Consider the following 15,845-nt stretch of genomic DNA (forward strand, 5'->3'; position numbering starts at 1 on the left):
ACAAAATTTGTATTTATTTTCAACACTAATCAGTATTCAATATAAAGTGCTTTGTTTTACGTTTATCACACAGTAATGAGTGCGGATATCTTTGAGGTATTGAAGGACAGCCGTGAAATTACACAAAGATCTTCATTTGTGTCCTCCGTTGACTTCGCTGGCAAATCTGAGGGAGCTCAAAAAGTTGAAGGGAAGGATAGTCTGGATGCAGTCAGTTTGATTTCCAAAGGCGTTTTTATTACATTCTCTTCTCGTCCCCATTGATTGTCATCAGAAAGATGATTTCCTCTCTGCAGGGTGTCTGTTTCCATGCACTAGGCTGGCAAATAATTCAATCTATGAAAGGATACAGTAATGACATTCTAACTTAAGTAATTTGAGGCTTTGCATTGCATTTATTTTTTGCAATGGGGCAAATATTTGTGTTCAGCCTAATTTACATTTAAAAGTGAAGAAAATGGTGAGGTGCCCCTCTTGCCTTTGGTTTTCGATTTATTAGATATGTAATCTCAATTTGTCATTATCTGGCCTCGACACATCATTCTCAAACCTTGTATCTTAAGGTGTTCATTCCACATCATTGCCAACAGGTGGTTTTACAATGGCGAAGGAACTCATTTCATTAGTGACGACCGTTCATTGGATTATCATGGAAGAGCACATTTAAAAAAAAATCACACCTAAATGTATAACTATAAACAAATGTCTTCATCTTAAAGCACCATCTTTTTCACTTCAGTCAACACCCAAGACAGTCTGGCTGCTCATGCATAGTAACCCCACATAAAGACCGCCACAGCCATCATTATGATGGCGTTGGCATCCACAGCGTGCCTCCACACTGTGTCCTCACTGATGTCAGGCAGCTGTTCTGATGCCTCAGGTCCTTCCTGGTCTGTGGGCTCAGGGGCACCAGAGCCACCACCCACACCACAGAGCCAGCCAAGCAAGCGACAGATAGCAGACTTGACCTCTTCCTGAACCACTGAGGAGAGAGAGGGGTCAGTACTTTGTCCATGTGTGTGGGCTTGCATGTAATTTTGAACCCATATATCCTCACCTAGGTCACCTTCAGTCCTGTCTCTCTTGTCCTCGGCCCGTCTGCGGGCTCTTCTTGCTCTCACCTCGTCCTCCCAGTCCAAGTCTTGCCGTTCCTCCTTGGAGTGCCGCAGACTGAACACCAGACGGTAGAGCTGGAAAGAGAATGAAGGAGAGCGCTCGGTCACTCAGACGCACATTCATAAATAAGTAAACTATCTTAAAATGACTGTAAAGCAAAACGTATGGATGAATACAGTACAGAATGCAGTACATCTGGTTTTTATTCTACAGTAGGACACTGACACCAAAGTTTAGCATGACCTCGTTGCTGAAAACAGATTTTACATTTCACCGTTTCAAGTCCTGATGAGAAGTTACTCACGTGTTGGTCTTTTATGGGCTCGGTACCATAGCTGACTAGCAGCACCAGCACTGAGGTACACAGGAAAAGGATTATGGAAAAGTAGAGATAATGGACCCCACACACCAGACTGGGACAGCTAGATGGGAACAGACAGCTGCCGGTACCGAACCAGAACTCGGGGACCATCCGACACAGGCTCATCACCAGGCCACCCATTAGACCCCAGAATGCCCCCTGAATGTGACGAGACAGGAAGAAATGAACTTGACATTACATCATTTAGCTTAGACTGCATTTTTTTCCCAAGTGTAGGTGTTTTTTGTTTGTTTGTTCTTTTGACATACGTTCCTTTTGTGTAAAATCTGAACACTGACATGCTTTTCTGGATCAGATCCTCTAGGTGAGCTTTTATCTTAGCACCACACAATAGCAACGGGTGCACTGTTTGTCTGTCACATTGAGCCAGACCACCTTTGGATTTTATAACAATACAATTGTAAAATTTGCTTAAAATACCAAATACAATATATCTTCAACTCAGTTCTAAAAAATACCTATTTATGGTGGAGCTGCCAGGGAAGAGGAGAAGAGACCCAAACAGACCAACATTGTGAGGAGTTATCAGACACGCTATTATCGACCGCTGTGCAGTTCAAACAGAAATAAGGAAGGACTTGGTGCAGGCATCAAGGGCCAACTGCATGGCAGAATATGAAGAAACAGACAACATTAGCAAGCGTTCATATGATATCTCACCGCTTCGTTCACCCTCTTCACAAATACTGCCAGGAAGAAGACGGATGCAATAGGTGGAGCCAGATAGCTGGTAACTGACTGGATGTAGTCAAACAGCTGACCGCTCTGGGCGGCCTGGACAACTGGGATCCAGCAGATACTAACTGCTACGATGCAAAGCACCCAGACTCTGGAAAGGAGCGAAGGGGCAAGGAAGGACAAACAAAGCTGATGATTAGGGATGGAGAGACAAAACACACAACCAGCAATAAATAAATGGGTGAATAATAACTTTCTTTAACTAAATGAGGATCGGACAGAAATTCTAATAGTTGGCCTCGAATCCAAAAGGGACGAGCTGCGTAAGACGCTTGGTAATCTAACTCCCTGCATCAAACCGTTTCATGCCCCGTGTGACCAGGGGGCCATTCTTTCCTCTCAGAAAACACTGCCCAGGTACGGCCGGTCCCGACCGAGCAAGGTGCTGAAAAATTAATCCATGCTTTCACTTCAAGTAGCTTATTAGAAATTAATCCATGCTTTCACTTCAAGTAGCTTATTAGAAATTAATCCATGCTTTCACTTCAAGTAGCTTATTAGAAATTAATCCATGCTTTCACTTCAAGTAGCTTATTAGAAATTAATCCATGCTTTCACTTCAAGTAGCTTATTAGAAATTTCCGCTTCCGGTGTGGGAAGATGCTTCTGCAAATTCGTGTTTGCACCGGCCTCACCCAGCACTGTCCATGCAGTGTCTTTGTCCACGCCTGCGTCTCAGTCTGTCTTCGTGTGATGGCTGGGAGAGCTGGCGCTGGATCAGCTGGGAGAGCGGGGCAGGCTAAGCTAACTGCTAACCCATGCAGACCGGCAGTTCAAATAACACCGAGGGTGGTCTGGCGGCGGCCTCACCTGGCGTTGACTGTGGTGTTTTCGATGTGGTCGTGAGGAGTGCGGGGAGGTGTGTCGAGTGTCTGTCTGGCTGGGAGAGCTTGGTCTGCTTCGTCCGGTGGGCCTGGGGACCACGGCCCCTGCCTGGAGCTGCGGTCTGACAGGACGTGGGAGCGGGGCGGGCTAAGCTAACTGCTAGCCCATGAGTTGGACGGTGATTTTTTTGATGTGTTAGTTTGGGTATGTGTGTTCTTGTAGTTTCTGAGTGTGTTTTGGTCTTTATGTTGCACTGCTGTGGGCTGGGAAACGCCTTTCGTTTCACTTCATGTACGCACGTGCAGGAAGTGAAATGACAAGTGAAGTGTTGTGATTCCTGAGTGTTCCTGCGTCCTGGTACACTACTGCAATGCACTTCTTACTGCTCTTCCTAGAAAGTCCACTGAGAGGCTGCAACTCACCCAGCTAGACTCCTAACAAAAACAAGGAGGACAGAACACGTCACCCCGTCTCAGCTGCGCTGTACTGGCTCCCTGGATCGTCCAGAATTGATTTTAAAGTCCCAACTTGTGTACAAAGCTCTCAGTGGCTTAGGACCAGCCTACAACACAGATCGCCAGTTGTTTTGTTCCGCCACGAGCCCTTACATCCTCTACTGCTGGTTTTCTAGTTGCTCCAAACCCCACCAAAAAGAAAAGTGGAGATGCAGCTTTTTCCAGCTATGCCCCAAACGGTGTAACAGCCTACCAGAAGATATGAGAGGCAAAACTCTGTTGAGATTTTTACACGCCACTTAAAAACATCTCTCTCTGACCAAGCCTGCAGGCGGCACGGTGGCCCAGTAATCAGCACTGTTGCCTCACAGCATGAAGGTCTCGGGTTCGAGCCCCAGGCCGTCCCAAGTCCTTTCTGTGTGGACTTTGCATGTTCTTCCCGTGTCTGCGTGGGTTTCCTCCCACCATCAAAAACACATGCATGTTAGGGTTAATACTCCTGTCTGTGCCCCTGAGCAAGGCGATGGACAGAAGAACTGGAGTCGGCCCCCGGGTGCTGCAGCTGCCCTCTGCTCCTTCTTTGTTTTCCGCATGGCTTGTGGGCCTGTATGTTCACTGACTGTAGCGTGCAGTGCATCTTAGGATGTCTTATTTATTTATTTATTTATTTATTTATTTATTTATTATCTGTTTGTTTATGTTAACTGATATGAATTGTTGCCCTTCGCCTGGTCCTGGTGTGAGTCTGCATGCAGGGCCACACGAGGGTGACAGTGTGCATCTCTTGCCCATGTACTGACCTGTCTGTTGTTCTGACATGCTGATGATGGCCGCTTGTCTGAGTTTGTGAAGGGTCTGGGTAGATTGTAAAAGTGAATTGCCCTTCTGGGATAAATAAAGTCTGAATCTGAATAGGAAGGGTTAAATGCAGAAAACAAATGTCATTGTAACCTACAATGACAAAATAAAGTGGCTTTCTAATTTCTTCTTTTCTAGCCTGTTTTTATTCTCTTTTAAAGGTAGAGCACTTTGAGCTACATGTTTTGTGTGAAAGGTGCTATACAGATAAAGTGTATTGTTGTTGTTGTTGTTATTACAGTAAATGAATCTGCTCCATGTGATTGACAGTAGTGCTGGGTGAAATGAAAAGCATTGCCACAACAATCAGAATTTAAGCACGATAGAAACATCACCAAGATGTTGCTGACGTGAGCAAGCCTACCACACTTAAGACTCCAGCGGAGGGTCGCGTCTCATTCAGCTGGTTGCTGATGTAAAGTATCATATCAGAGCACGGCTGGGGCTCAGATGATGCTCCCTCCCCCAAATACTTCCCTACCTGTTTCCCCTACCTGCCTACGACCATGAGCTCGCTCTCCTTGGCCTGCGGTCTAATGCGCGTCCAGATGTCCATGGTGAAGAGTGTGCTGCTGCTGTTAAAGATGGAGGCCAGGGAGGACATGAGCGCCGCCAGCATCACGGCCAGCATCAGGCCGCGCAGACCTGCAGACAGGAGGACGAGACGACAGCCAAGAGGAAGACAGAAGGGAGAACAAGGGTCTGTTTATAGGGCAGACATGACCAATGGGACGGGGTGGGGGGGGCAGACACAGTTTGAAAAGGAGAAAAGGGAGAGATCAACTAAGAGGGGGAGGCTAGTGAGACAACAGAGAGGGGGAGGGGACGGGTTGCAGTAAAAGTAAAGCGGAGAAAAGGGATTGAGGGAAGAAGAAGTGAGTGGAGAGCAGATGGGAAAAGGAAGAGAAGAGAGGGACAATGGAGAGAGAGGCAGAAGACGGGGGGTGGAAGGGGTGAAGACACAAGGCCAGCTACTTGAAGAGAGCGAGTGAAAACCAAGGGAGAAAGGAAAGGAAGAGCCTCACCGTCGGGCATAACAGAGATCACCAGTTTAGGGTAGGCAATATTGGAGCAGCCCACCGCGGTCCCACACACCTCCTGACACACCTCCGGCACCACGCAGCCCACCTCATCTAGTGTTGGACAGAGCGAAGACACACAAACACACTCATAAGGCACCACGTCCCTGACAAGCCTTACAGGACGCTTCGTCACAGGACGCTGGCAGAAGAAAGTGCTCAAAAGGAGGAGAAAACAGTCTGTCCGTCCGCTTTGTCCCGAACCAGGGACTCGTCTGTTTCAGCGCTGGACTCACACACACCCTGGTGCGGTTTGTTTTCACACGGCCACATTTAAAAATGGACCAAAACTGTTAAGACAAACGCCACGCACAAGCAAGCTGCTCCCTCACTGGTCAGACTACTGGTGCGGGAGTGTCCCCGTCATTGTGTCCTGGACAGAACAACGCAGGGACAAGGCACCGAAAATGCACAAGCTCGTCATGGCATCATCGCACTTGTCGCAGTTCTCCGGCTGTGCGACCGGTGTCGTCAGCACGAGCACCACGTTCAGTCTGCACATGGATCTGGACTCCATTTCAAAAGAATGTGTTGATGCATTTCGTACAAAGACGTGCTGAGACATGAGACACGTCAACAGGGGACGGCATGCTTTAAATAACGCACACAGTGACACGTTCGGCCAACAAGTTCGATTCCTAAGACGCACCGGGTAAGAGTGTTTTGGTCTGGTGGGACTGCGTCCTCGCTGCAGACGAACCTGTCCAAGGTTCGGCTGGAAGCGGGACGAGACCACCCTTTCTTTGCGATCTCGATCCGCTTGTTTTGTCCTGCATCTGAGTACGATTGCTGTGCTCACATAAACGAACCAGCCTTTGGGGGGAAAGGCTCCCGGTTTTGAAACAACTGCCAGGTGTGAAAGCACTTACAGACCTGGATAGAGCACCCTGCTGATCATGCCAGGGAAGACCATGAGGAACATGGGCAGCAGTTTGAGGTAGCCACACATGATGCAGCCCGCCTTCACATGGGTCACACTACGAGCAGCCAGGCAACGCTGGACTATCACCTGGAGAGAGAAAGAGGGGGGGGGGCAGAGCTAGTTCAGTCTCTCTGTCACGGGCTGTTTCTCTGTCAAATCAAAGCAGGCGTCTTTGAGAGGCCTGCTTCCACAATGGCGAAAACATGCCGAGTGTTCACCTGGTCAGTGCACCAGTACCAGCCTCCATTTACGGCGATGCCAAAAAGCACCCCGGGCCAGGGCAGGTCCCCCGTGGCAGGGTCTCTCAGCAGGTTGAAGGCATCCTGTCTGGGTGTGTAGCACTGCGGGGAGATGTTGTAGCGCTGGGGCTCCAGGGAGACAGTCGCAGCCGGCATGGCAGAGCCGTAGCTGGCCAGGAGAGCACCGTAGCCCCCCACCTTATCGAAGGCTGGGGGAGTGTCACGTGAAGGGACGAATGGAGACAAGAAGTAGAAGCAGAAGAGATGGAAAAAACAGAATAGAGGAAGAGTGATGCAGTCACAGTTTAAGTGACCTGCACTACTGAATTATGTAAATAGACCTCTACAGCAGACCTACAACTACAGTACATAGACTGGGCAGAGGGGATGGGGGTGGGTGCAGTGGGTGGAGTACTGTTTGAAGTGTTCTTGGTACTGGAAGCAGTAAAAGAGGACTAGCATCTGCACTCCAATATGTGCATATAATAGAGAAGTGTTAAGTCATGAAATATGACCCACTTGTTCTTTCCTAATCAGTCTCACAGTTCAGAGTCCTCTCCACTGCCCGTCTGCCTTTCCCCTCCTCTCCTGTTGTGGGCCATTACTTTCCCAGAGCTTTGTCAGCGCTAACTGCTCATGGGGAAATACATGGAGTGGTACTATTTTTGCCCCCTGCCTGCTCATTCCTCCTGCCCCCTTGTCTTGCATCATGGATCATATTTTGACTTTCTTAGTAGGCTGCAGATAAGCAATGGTGTCCAATGTAGACTTACAGAAACCCGTTAGGACAAAGGCCCCAGCAATGATGATGAAGGTCTGAACTGTGTCGGTGTACATGAGAGCAGCAAGGCCACCTGGTCTCACACACACACACAAATATGCACGAGCACACATGCACAGGAGCAACATTAATCAGTACCATTACTCAATATACACCAGCAAGCTGACTGAGTAGCTGTAAACCTCCATGAGCTCATACTGAATGGAAAAGCCAGAAAGGTTACAGAGGGGATGAGCTGCTCTATCTGGACAGCTGAGGGGATGAGCTGCTCTGTCTGGACAACTGAGGGGATGAGCTGCTCTGTCTGGACAACTGAGGGGATGAGCTGCTCTGTCTGGACAACTGAGGGGATGAGCTGCTCTGTCTGGACAACTGAGGGGATGAGCTGCTCTATCTGGACAACTGAGGGGATGAGCTGCTCTATCTGGACAGCTGAGGGGAGGAGCTGCTCTATCTGGACAGCTGAGGGGAGGAGCTGCTCTGTCTGGACAACTGAGGGGATGAGCTGCTCTGTCTGGACAACTGAGGGGATGAGCTGCTCTGTCTGGACAACTGAGGGGATGAGCTGCTCTGTCTGGACAGCTGAGGGGAGGATCTGCTCTATCTGGACAGCTGAGGGGATGAGCTGCTCTGTCTGGACAACTGAGGGGATGAGCTGCTCTATCTGGACAGCTGAGGGGATGAGCTGCTCTATCTGGACAGCTGAGGGGATGAGCTGCTCTGTCTGGACAGCTGAGGGGATGAGCTGCTCTGTCTGGACAGCTGAGGGGATGAGCTGCTCTGTCTGGACAGTTGAAGGGAGGAGCTGCTCTATCTGGACAGTTGAAGGGAGGAGCTGCTCTGTCTGGACAACTGAGGGGAGGAGCTGCTCTATCTGGACAACTGAGGGGAGGAGCTGCTCTGTCTGGACAGTTGAAGGGAGGAGCTGCTCTATCTGGACAGCTGAGGGGATGAGCTGCTCTGTCTGGACAACTGAGGGGATGAGCTGCTCTGTCTGGACAGCTGAGGGGATGAGCTGCTCTGTCTGGACAGCTGAGGGGATGAGCTGCTCTATCTGGACAACTGAGGGGATGAGCTGCTCTGTCTGGACAGCTGAGGGGATGAGCTGCTCTGTCTGGACAGCTGAGGGGATGAGCTGCTCTATCTGGACAGCTGAGGGGATGAGCTGCTCTGTCTGGACAGCTGAGGGGAGGAGCTGCTCTATCTGGACAGCTGAGGGGAGGAGCTGCTCTGTCTGGACAGCTGAGGGGAAGGGCTGCTCTATCTGGACAGCTGAGGGGAGGAGCTGCTCTGTCTGGACAGCTGAGGGGATGAGCTGCTCTGTCTGGACAGCTGAAGGGATGAGCTGCTCTATCTGGACAACTGAGGGGAGGAGCTGCTCTATCTGGACAGCTGAGGGGAGGAGCTGCTCTGTCTGGACAGCTGAGGGGAGGAGCTGCTCTGTCTGGACAGCTGAGTGGAGGAGCTGCTCTGTCTGGACAGCTGAGGGGAGGAGCTGCTCTGTCTGGACAACTGAGGGGATGAGCTGCTCTGTCTGGACAGCTGAGGGGAGGAGCTGCTCTGTCTGGACAGCTGAGGGGATGAGCTGCTCTGTCTGGACAGCTGAGGGGAGGAGCTGCTCTATCTGGACAGCTGAGGGGATGAGCTGCTCTGTCTGGACAGCTGAGGGGAGGAGCTGCTCTGTCTGGACAGCTGAGGGGAGGAGCTGCTCTGTCTGGACAGCTGAGGGGATGAGCTGCTCTATCTGGACAGCTGAGGGGATGAGCTGCTCTGTCTGGACAGCTGAGGGGAGGAGCTGCTCTATCTGGACAGCTGAGGGGAGGAGCTGCTCTACCTGGACAGCTGAGGGGAAGGGCTGCTCTATCTGGACAGCTGAGGGGAGGAGCTGCTCTGTCTGGACAGCTGAGGGGATGAGCTGCTCTGTCTGGACAGCTGAAGGGATGAGCTGCTCTATCTGGACAACTGAGGGGAGGAGCTGCTCTATCTGGACAGCTGAGGGGAGGAGCTGCTCTGTCTGGACAGCTGAGGGGAGGAGCTGCTCTGTCTGGACAGCTGAGTGGAGGAGCTGCTCTGTCTGGACAGCTGAGGGGAGGAGCTGCTCTGTCTGGACAACTGAGGGGATGAGCTGCTCTGTCTGGACAGCTGAGGGGAGGAGCTGCTCTGTCTGGACAGCTGAGGGGATGAGCTGCTCTGTCTGGACAGCTGAGGGGAGGAGCTGCTCTGTCTGGACAGCTGAGGGAATGAGCTGCTCTGTCTGGACAGCTGAGGGGAGGAGCTGCTCTGTCTGGACAGCTGAGGGGAGGAGCTGCTCTGTCTGGACAGCTGAGGGGAGGAGCTGCTCTGTCTGGACAACTGAGGGAATGAGCTGCTCTGTCTGGACAGCTGAGGGGATGAGCTGCTCTATCTGGACAACTGAGGGGAGGAGCTGCTCTGTCTGGACAGCTGAGGGGATGAGCTGCTCTGTCTGGACAGCTGAGGGGAGGAGCTGCTCTGTCTGGACAGCTGAGGGGAGGAGCTGCTCTGTCTGGACAGCTGATGGGAGGAGCTGCTCTGTCTGGACAGCTGAGGGGATGAGCTGCTCTGTCTGGACAGCTGAGGGGAGGAGCTGCCCTGTCTGGACAACTGACCGCTGGCTGATGCTTTACACTGACATCAAGGCTGAGAAAATGGTCAGTCATACGGCAGTAAAACTGTTTAGGCATCTTCTACAGACACACACAGGCTCAGCTTATGAATGCAAGTACAAGTTGGTGGGTGATGTACATGCAAGCATCTAGGCACAAAGATAACACACACACACACAAACCTGTAACAGTGTACAAGGCTGTGATGGAGAGGAGGGCGATGACAGCCACATAGATGTTCCATCCTAACGCCTGCTGGATGAAGATTGCTCCTGAGAAAATGTCCACCTGCAGGAGGGACAAGGGTGAGCGAATGAATGAAAGAAGCACTATTAAAGAAAGTGACAGACAGACAGACCAGACATAAACAGACAGACAGACATAAACAAAGAGACAGACAGACAGATAAATAGAGAGAGAGTGACAGACAGACAGAGAGAGAACGGGCGAGAGAGAGATACAGACAGATAGACTTATGGAAAGTGAATGTTTGATGAAGTGGTGTATGCCTCCTATGGGCTAGGTCGGTGCTACTCACAGACATTTTGGTGAAAATATAGAGGAACAGAGAGATGATTGACAGGTAGATGCTTATCCTGGTCCCACCAAACCTCTTTTTCAAGTACTGGGGCATCGTGATGACCTGTAAATGGCAGATTAACAAAACCAAGTGCAAACCCAGGAATTATGGGAGCCATCACAGTACACTCACTTTCAGTAAACTGCTTTTAGAAGGACTTTCATATGCTTGACACACGTGAGGACGTCCTGCCACTGGTCTTATCACATTTCTTGGAGAGATGCCTGTTGCTGAGCTATGGCGATTCAAGTACTACTCACCCCAGCTGTAATATAGACTGGCACGAAGAGCCAGCCCAGCAACAGCACAATGAACAGAGCCTGCAGAAGAAACGGCACAATGAACAGAGCCTGCAGAAGAAACAGCACAATGAACAGAGCCTGCAGACGAAACAGCACAATGAACAGACCCCGCAGAAGAAACAGCCCAATGAACAGAGCCTGCAGAAGAAACGGCACAATGAACAGAGCCTGCAGAAGAAACGGCACAATGAACAGAGCCTGCAGAAGAAACAGCACAATGAACAGAGCCTGCAGACGAAACAGCACAATGAACAGACCCCGCAGAAGAAACAGCCCAATGAACAGAGCCTGCAGAAGAAACGGCACAATGAACAGAGCCTGCAGAAGAAACAGCACAATGAACAGAGCCTGCAGACGAAACAGCACAATGAACAGAGCCTGCAGAAGAAACAGCCCAATGAACAGAGCCTGCAGAAGAAACGGCACAATGAACAGAGCCTGCAGAAGAAACAGCACAATGAACAGACCCCGCAGAAGAAACAGCCCAATGAACAGAGCCTGCAGAAGAAACGGCACAATGAACAGAGCCTGCAGAAGAAACGGCACAATGAACAGAGCCTGCAGAAGAAACGGCACAATGAACAGAGCCTGCAGAAGAAACGGCACAACGAACAGAGCCTGCAGAAGAAACAGCACAATGAACAGAGCCTGCAGAAGAAACAGCACAATGAACAGAGCCTGCAGAAGAAACGGCACAATGAACAGAGCCTGCAGATGAAACAGCACAATGAACAGAGCCTGCAGAAGAAACGGCACAATGAACAGAGCCTGCAGAAGAAACGGCACAATGAACAGAGCCTGCAGAAGAAACAGCACAATGAACAGACCCCGCAGAAGAAACAGCACAATGAACAGAGCCTGCAGAAGAAACGGCACAATGAACAGAGCCTGCAGATGAAACAGCACAATGAACAGACCCCGCAGAAGAAACAGCACAATGAACAGAGCCTGCAGAAGAAACGGCACAATGAACAGAGCCTGCAGAAGAAACGGCACAATGAACAGAGCCTGCAGAAGAAACGGCACAATGAACAGAGCCTGCAGATGAAACAGCACAATGAACAGAGCCTGCAGAAGAAACAGCACAATGAACAGAGCCTGCAGAAGAAACAACATGGCATGAACAGAGCCTGCAGAAGAAACAGCACAATGAACAGAGCCTGCAGAAGAAACAGCACAATGAACAGAGCCTGCAGAAGAAACAGCACAATGAACAGAGCCTGCAGAAGAAACAGCATGGCACGAACCGAGCCTGCAGAAGAAACGGCACAATGAACAGAGCCTGCAGAAGAAACGGCACTATGAACAGAGCCTGCAGAAGAAACAGCACAATGAACAGAGCCTGCAGATGAAACAGCACAATGAACAGAGCCTGCAGAAGAAACAGCACAATGAACAGAGCCTGCAGAAGAAACAGCATGGCATGAACAGAGCCTGAAGAAGAAACAGCACAATGAACAGAGCCTGCAGAAGAAACAGCACAATGAACAGAGCCTGCAGAAGAAACAGCACAACGAACAGAGCCTGCAGAAGAAACAGCACAATGAACAGAGCCTGCAGAAGAAACAGCATGGCATGAACAGAGCCTGCAGAAGAAACAGCACAATGAACAGAGCCTGCAGAAGAAACAGCATGGCATGAACAGAGCCTGCAGAAGAAACAGCACAATGAACAGAGCCTGCAGAAGAAACAGCACAAAGAACAAAGCCTGGCAGAAGAAACAGCATGGCATGAACAGAGCCTGCAGAAGAAACAGCACAATGAACAGAGCCTGCAGAAGAAACAGCATGGCATGAACAGAGCCTTCAGAAGAAACAACACAATGAACAGAGCCTGCAGAAGAAACAGCACAATGAACAGAGCCTGCAGAAGAAACAGCACAATGAACAGAGCCTGCAGAAGAAACAACATGGCATGAACAGAGCCTGCAGAAGAAACAGCACAATGAACAGAGCCTGCAGAAGAAACAGCAGGGCATGAACAGAGCCTGCAGAAGAAACAGCATGGCATGAACAGAGCTTGCAGAAGAAACAGCACAATGAACAGAGCCTGCAGAAGAAACAGCATGGCATGAACAGAGCCTGCAGAAGAAACAGCATGGCATGAACAGAGCTTGCAGAAGAAACAGCATGGCATGAACAGAGCCTGCAGAAGAAACAGCACAATGAACAGAGCCTGCAGAAGAAACAGCACAAAGAACAAAGCCTGCAGAAGAAACAGCATGGCATGAACAGAGCCTGCAGAAGAAACAGCACAATGAACAGAGCCTGCAGAAGAAACAGCATGGCATGAACAGAGCCTTCAGAAGAAACAACACAATGAACAGAGCCTGCAGAAGAAACAGCACAATGAACAGAGCCTGCAGAAGAAACAGCACAATGAACAGAGCCTGCAGAAGAAACAGCACAATGAACAGAGCCTGCAGAAGAAACAGCACAATGAACAGAGCCTGCAGAAGAAACAGCACAATGAACAGAGCCTGCAGAAGAAACAGCACAATGAACAGAGCCTGCAGAAGAAACAGCATGGCATGAACAGAGCCTGCAGAAGAAACAGCACAATGAACAGAGCCTGCAGAAGAAACAGCACAATGAACAGAGCCTGCAGAAGAAACAGCACAATGAACAGAGCCTGCAGAAGAAACAGCACAATGAACAGAGCCTGCAGAAGAAACAGCACAATGAACAGAGCCTGCAGAAGAAACAGCATGGCATGAACAGAGCTTGCAGAAGAAACAGCATGGCATGAACAGAGCCTGCAGAAGAAACAGCACAATGAACAGAGCCTGCAGAAGAAACAGCACAATGAACAGAGCCTGCAGAAGAAACAGCACAATGAACAGAGCCTGCAGAAGAAACAGCACAATGAACAGAGCCTGCAGAAGAAACAGCACAATGAACAGAGCCTGCAGAAGAAACAGCACAATGAACAGAGCCTGCAGAAGAAACAGCACAATGAACAGAGCCTGCAGAAGAAACAGCATGGCATGAACAGAGCTTGCAGAAGAAACAGCATGGCATGAACAGAGCCTGCAGAAGAAACAGCACAATGAACAGAGCCTGCAGAAGAAACAGCACAATGAACAGAGCCTGCAGAAGAAACAGCACAATGAACAGAGCCTGCAGAAGAAACAGCACAATGAACAGAGCCTGCAGAAGAAACAGCATGGCATGAACAGAGCCTGCAGAAGAAACAGCACAATGAACAGAGCCTGCAGAAGAAACAGCACAATGAACAGAGCCTGCAGAAGAAACAGCACAATGAACAGAGCCTGCAGAAGAAACAGCACAATGAACAGAGCCTGCAGAAGAAACAGCACAATGAACAGAGCTTGCAGAAGAAACAGCATGGCATGGAGACGGCGTGTCAAACAGCGAGCGGCCTCTCTGACGTTTCATGCAGGCTGACTGGTAGGACGGTCACAAGCACGTGTTCCGAATAAAACACGGTAAATAAAACGACACATCTCAGTCTCACGCGGCACACGTAGGCAGGTGAAACGAGTGTAAAATGTTTAGTATATTTACAGTAATAATGGCTCATTCTTGTTTGCCATTGTCGCTCAATAATGTGGACAGGGCGGAGAGGAAGCAATACTTTGAAGAACCCCTGCAAAGGAAGGGCAGAGACGCGTGTGGCGCGTCCTGGTCTCGGTGACCCGGGTTTACTCTCACGCCATGCTCCGCAAGTGTGTGTCGTGCACACGGTGCAGCTTACATTCCACTCGTAGGCTCCCACCGCGATGCCACTGGCTGCCCCGGTGCCCGCTAAGCCTACGAAATGCCCGCTGCCAATGTTGCTGGCAAACAGGGATGCACCAACCTGGGGGCGGGGGGGGGGGCAGGAAGAGGAGAAACCGGGATTAAAGTGAAATAAATGTGGATCTATGAAAAGGTCTTACTGGGAGGTTCAAAGTGGATCAGTATCTTGTCTAGTCCCTCAAACTCACATGAGAAATTCTACATTCACAACATCTTGATCTGAGCAATCAATATGAAGCTGAACTTACAGGCCACCACGTCATGGTCCGCCCAGCCAAGAAGTACCCCCTCACTGTCCCACGGTTGGTCTGGAACATGGACTGCAACAATCATACCGGGTACAATACATCAGATTTTAGCCAACCGAATTCATATGAATGCAAGTGGACACAGTTCGAGTGACATACACACATTATTGTAGCTCATAAGCAACACAACGCTGACACTGAGGGGCACTCACCCACACGCCCACACCCATGACGACGATGAAGTACGCGGCGATGACGCTGACGTCTGCGGGGTTGCTGATGGTGTCTTTACCTGACAAACCGGGATGGACGGAAGGATGCTCCATTGCTCACAGCTTCACCCGTCGCCTGCTGCAGGGGGCGCAGCGGGGTTGGGAAGTCCGCCTGCCCTGCCCGACTGGTCCTGCTGACGAGCCACTAACAAGGCTGCCGCTGCACGACAGCAGCCGTTTGCAAATGACTACAGACAAATAAGCTGGTGCAGGCGCAGGTGGTGGCGCAGGGACTGGGGGCCGGGCGGCGGGGACAGGCAGGCCAACAAGACCTTTGGTCAACAGCGGCAACGGGCAGATTCAGCAGTTTATTAATGGCAGTAAATATTAACGTCTGGCCACCGACACGCACAACACACCCGGGTTGGGGTGGGGGTGGTGGGGTGGTGGGGGGGGGTCACTGGTTTTCGTTTATCCAGTCATCCGTGTCTCCAACATAGACACGTTAAAATCTGTGGCCATCAACCAACCCCCCCTCCCCCCCCGCCGCCCCCCCCCCGTCCCGGTCTCTGCTCCGCCCCCTCTGCTGGTCCGGGGGAGGCTGCAGACTACCACACGCCTCCTCCATACATGTGGAGTCACCAGCCGCCGCTTCTTTTCACCTGACAGTGAGGAGTTTCACCAGGGGGGCGTAGCACGTGGGGGATCACACTATTCTCC

The 15,845-nt window shown here is 50.5% G+C and overlaps 1 protein-coding gene across 1 annotated transcript; it reads right to left on the bottom strand.

Moving 5' to 3' along the window:
* Positions 1-42: 42 nt before the first annotated feature.
* On the bottom strand, positions 43-15,487 carry slc5a2 (solute carrier family 5 member 2). Its single transcript, XM_056301812.1, has 15 exons — positions 15,126-15,487; positions 14,914-14,985; positions 14,622-14,726; positions 10,863-10,922; positions 10,561-10,665; positions 10,205-10,310; positions 7,391-7,471; positions 6,597-6,826; positions 6,330-6,465; positions 5,403-5,510; positions 4,872-5,022; positions 2,162-2,330; positions 1,424-1,639; positions 1,061-1,193; positions 43-985 (listed from the first exon to the last, which is right to left on the bottom strand). The coding sequence occupies exons 1-15, from the start codon at positions 15,237-15,239 to the stop codon at positions 765-767; spliced, it is 2,007 nt and encodes a 668-aa protein (XP_056157787.1). The 5' UTR covers positions 15,240-15,487; the 3' UTR covers positions 43-764.
* Positions 15,488-15,845: the final 358 nt, after the last annotated feature.

Source organism: Lampris incognitus, unplaced genomic scaffold (assembly GCF_029633865.1).
Source record: "Lampris incognitus isolate fLamInc1 unplaced genomic scaffold, fLamInc1.hap2 scaffold_155, whole genome shotgun sequence".
In the NCBI taxonomy this organism is placed as follows: domain Eukaryota; kingdom Metazoa; phylum Chordata; class Actinopteri; order Lampriformes; family Lampridae; genus Lampris; species Lampris incognitus.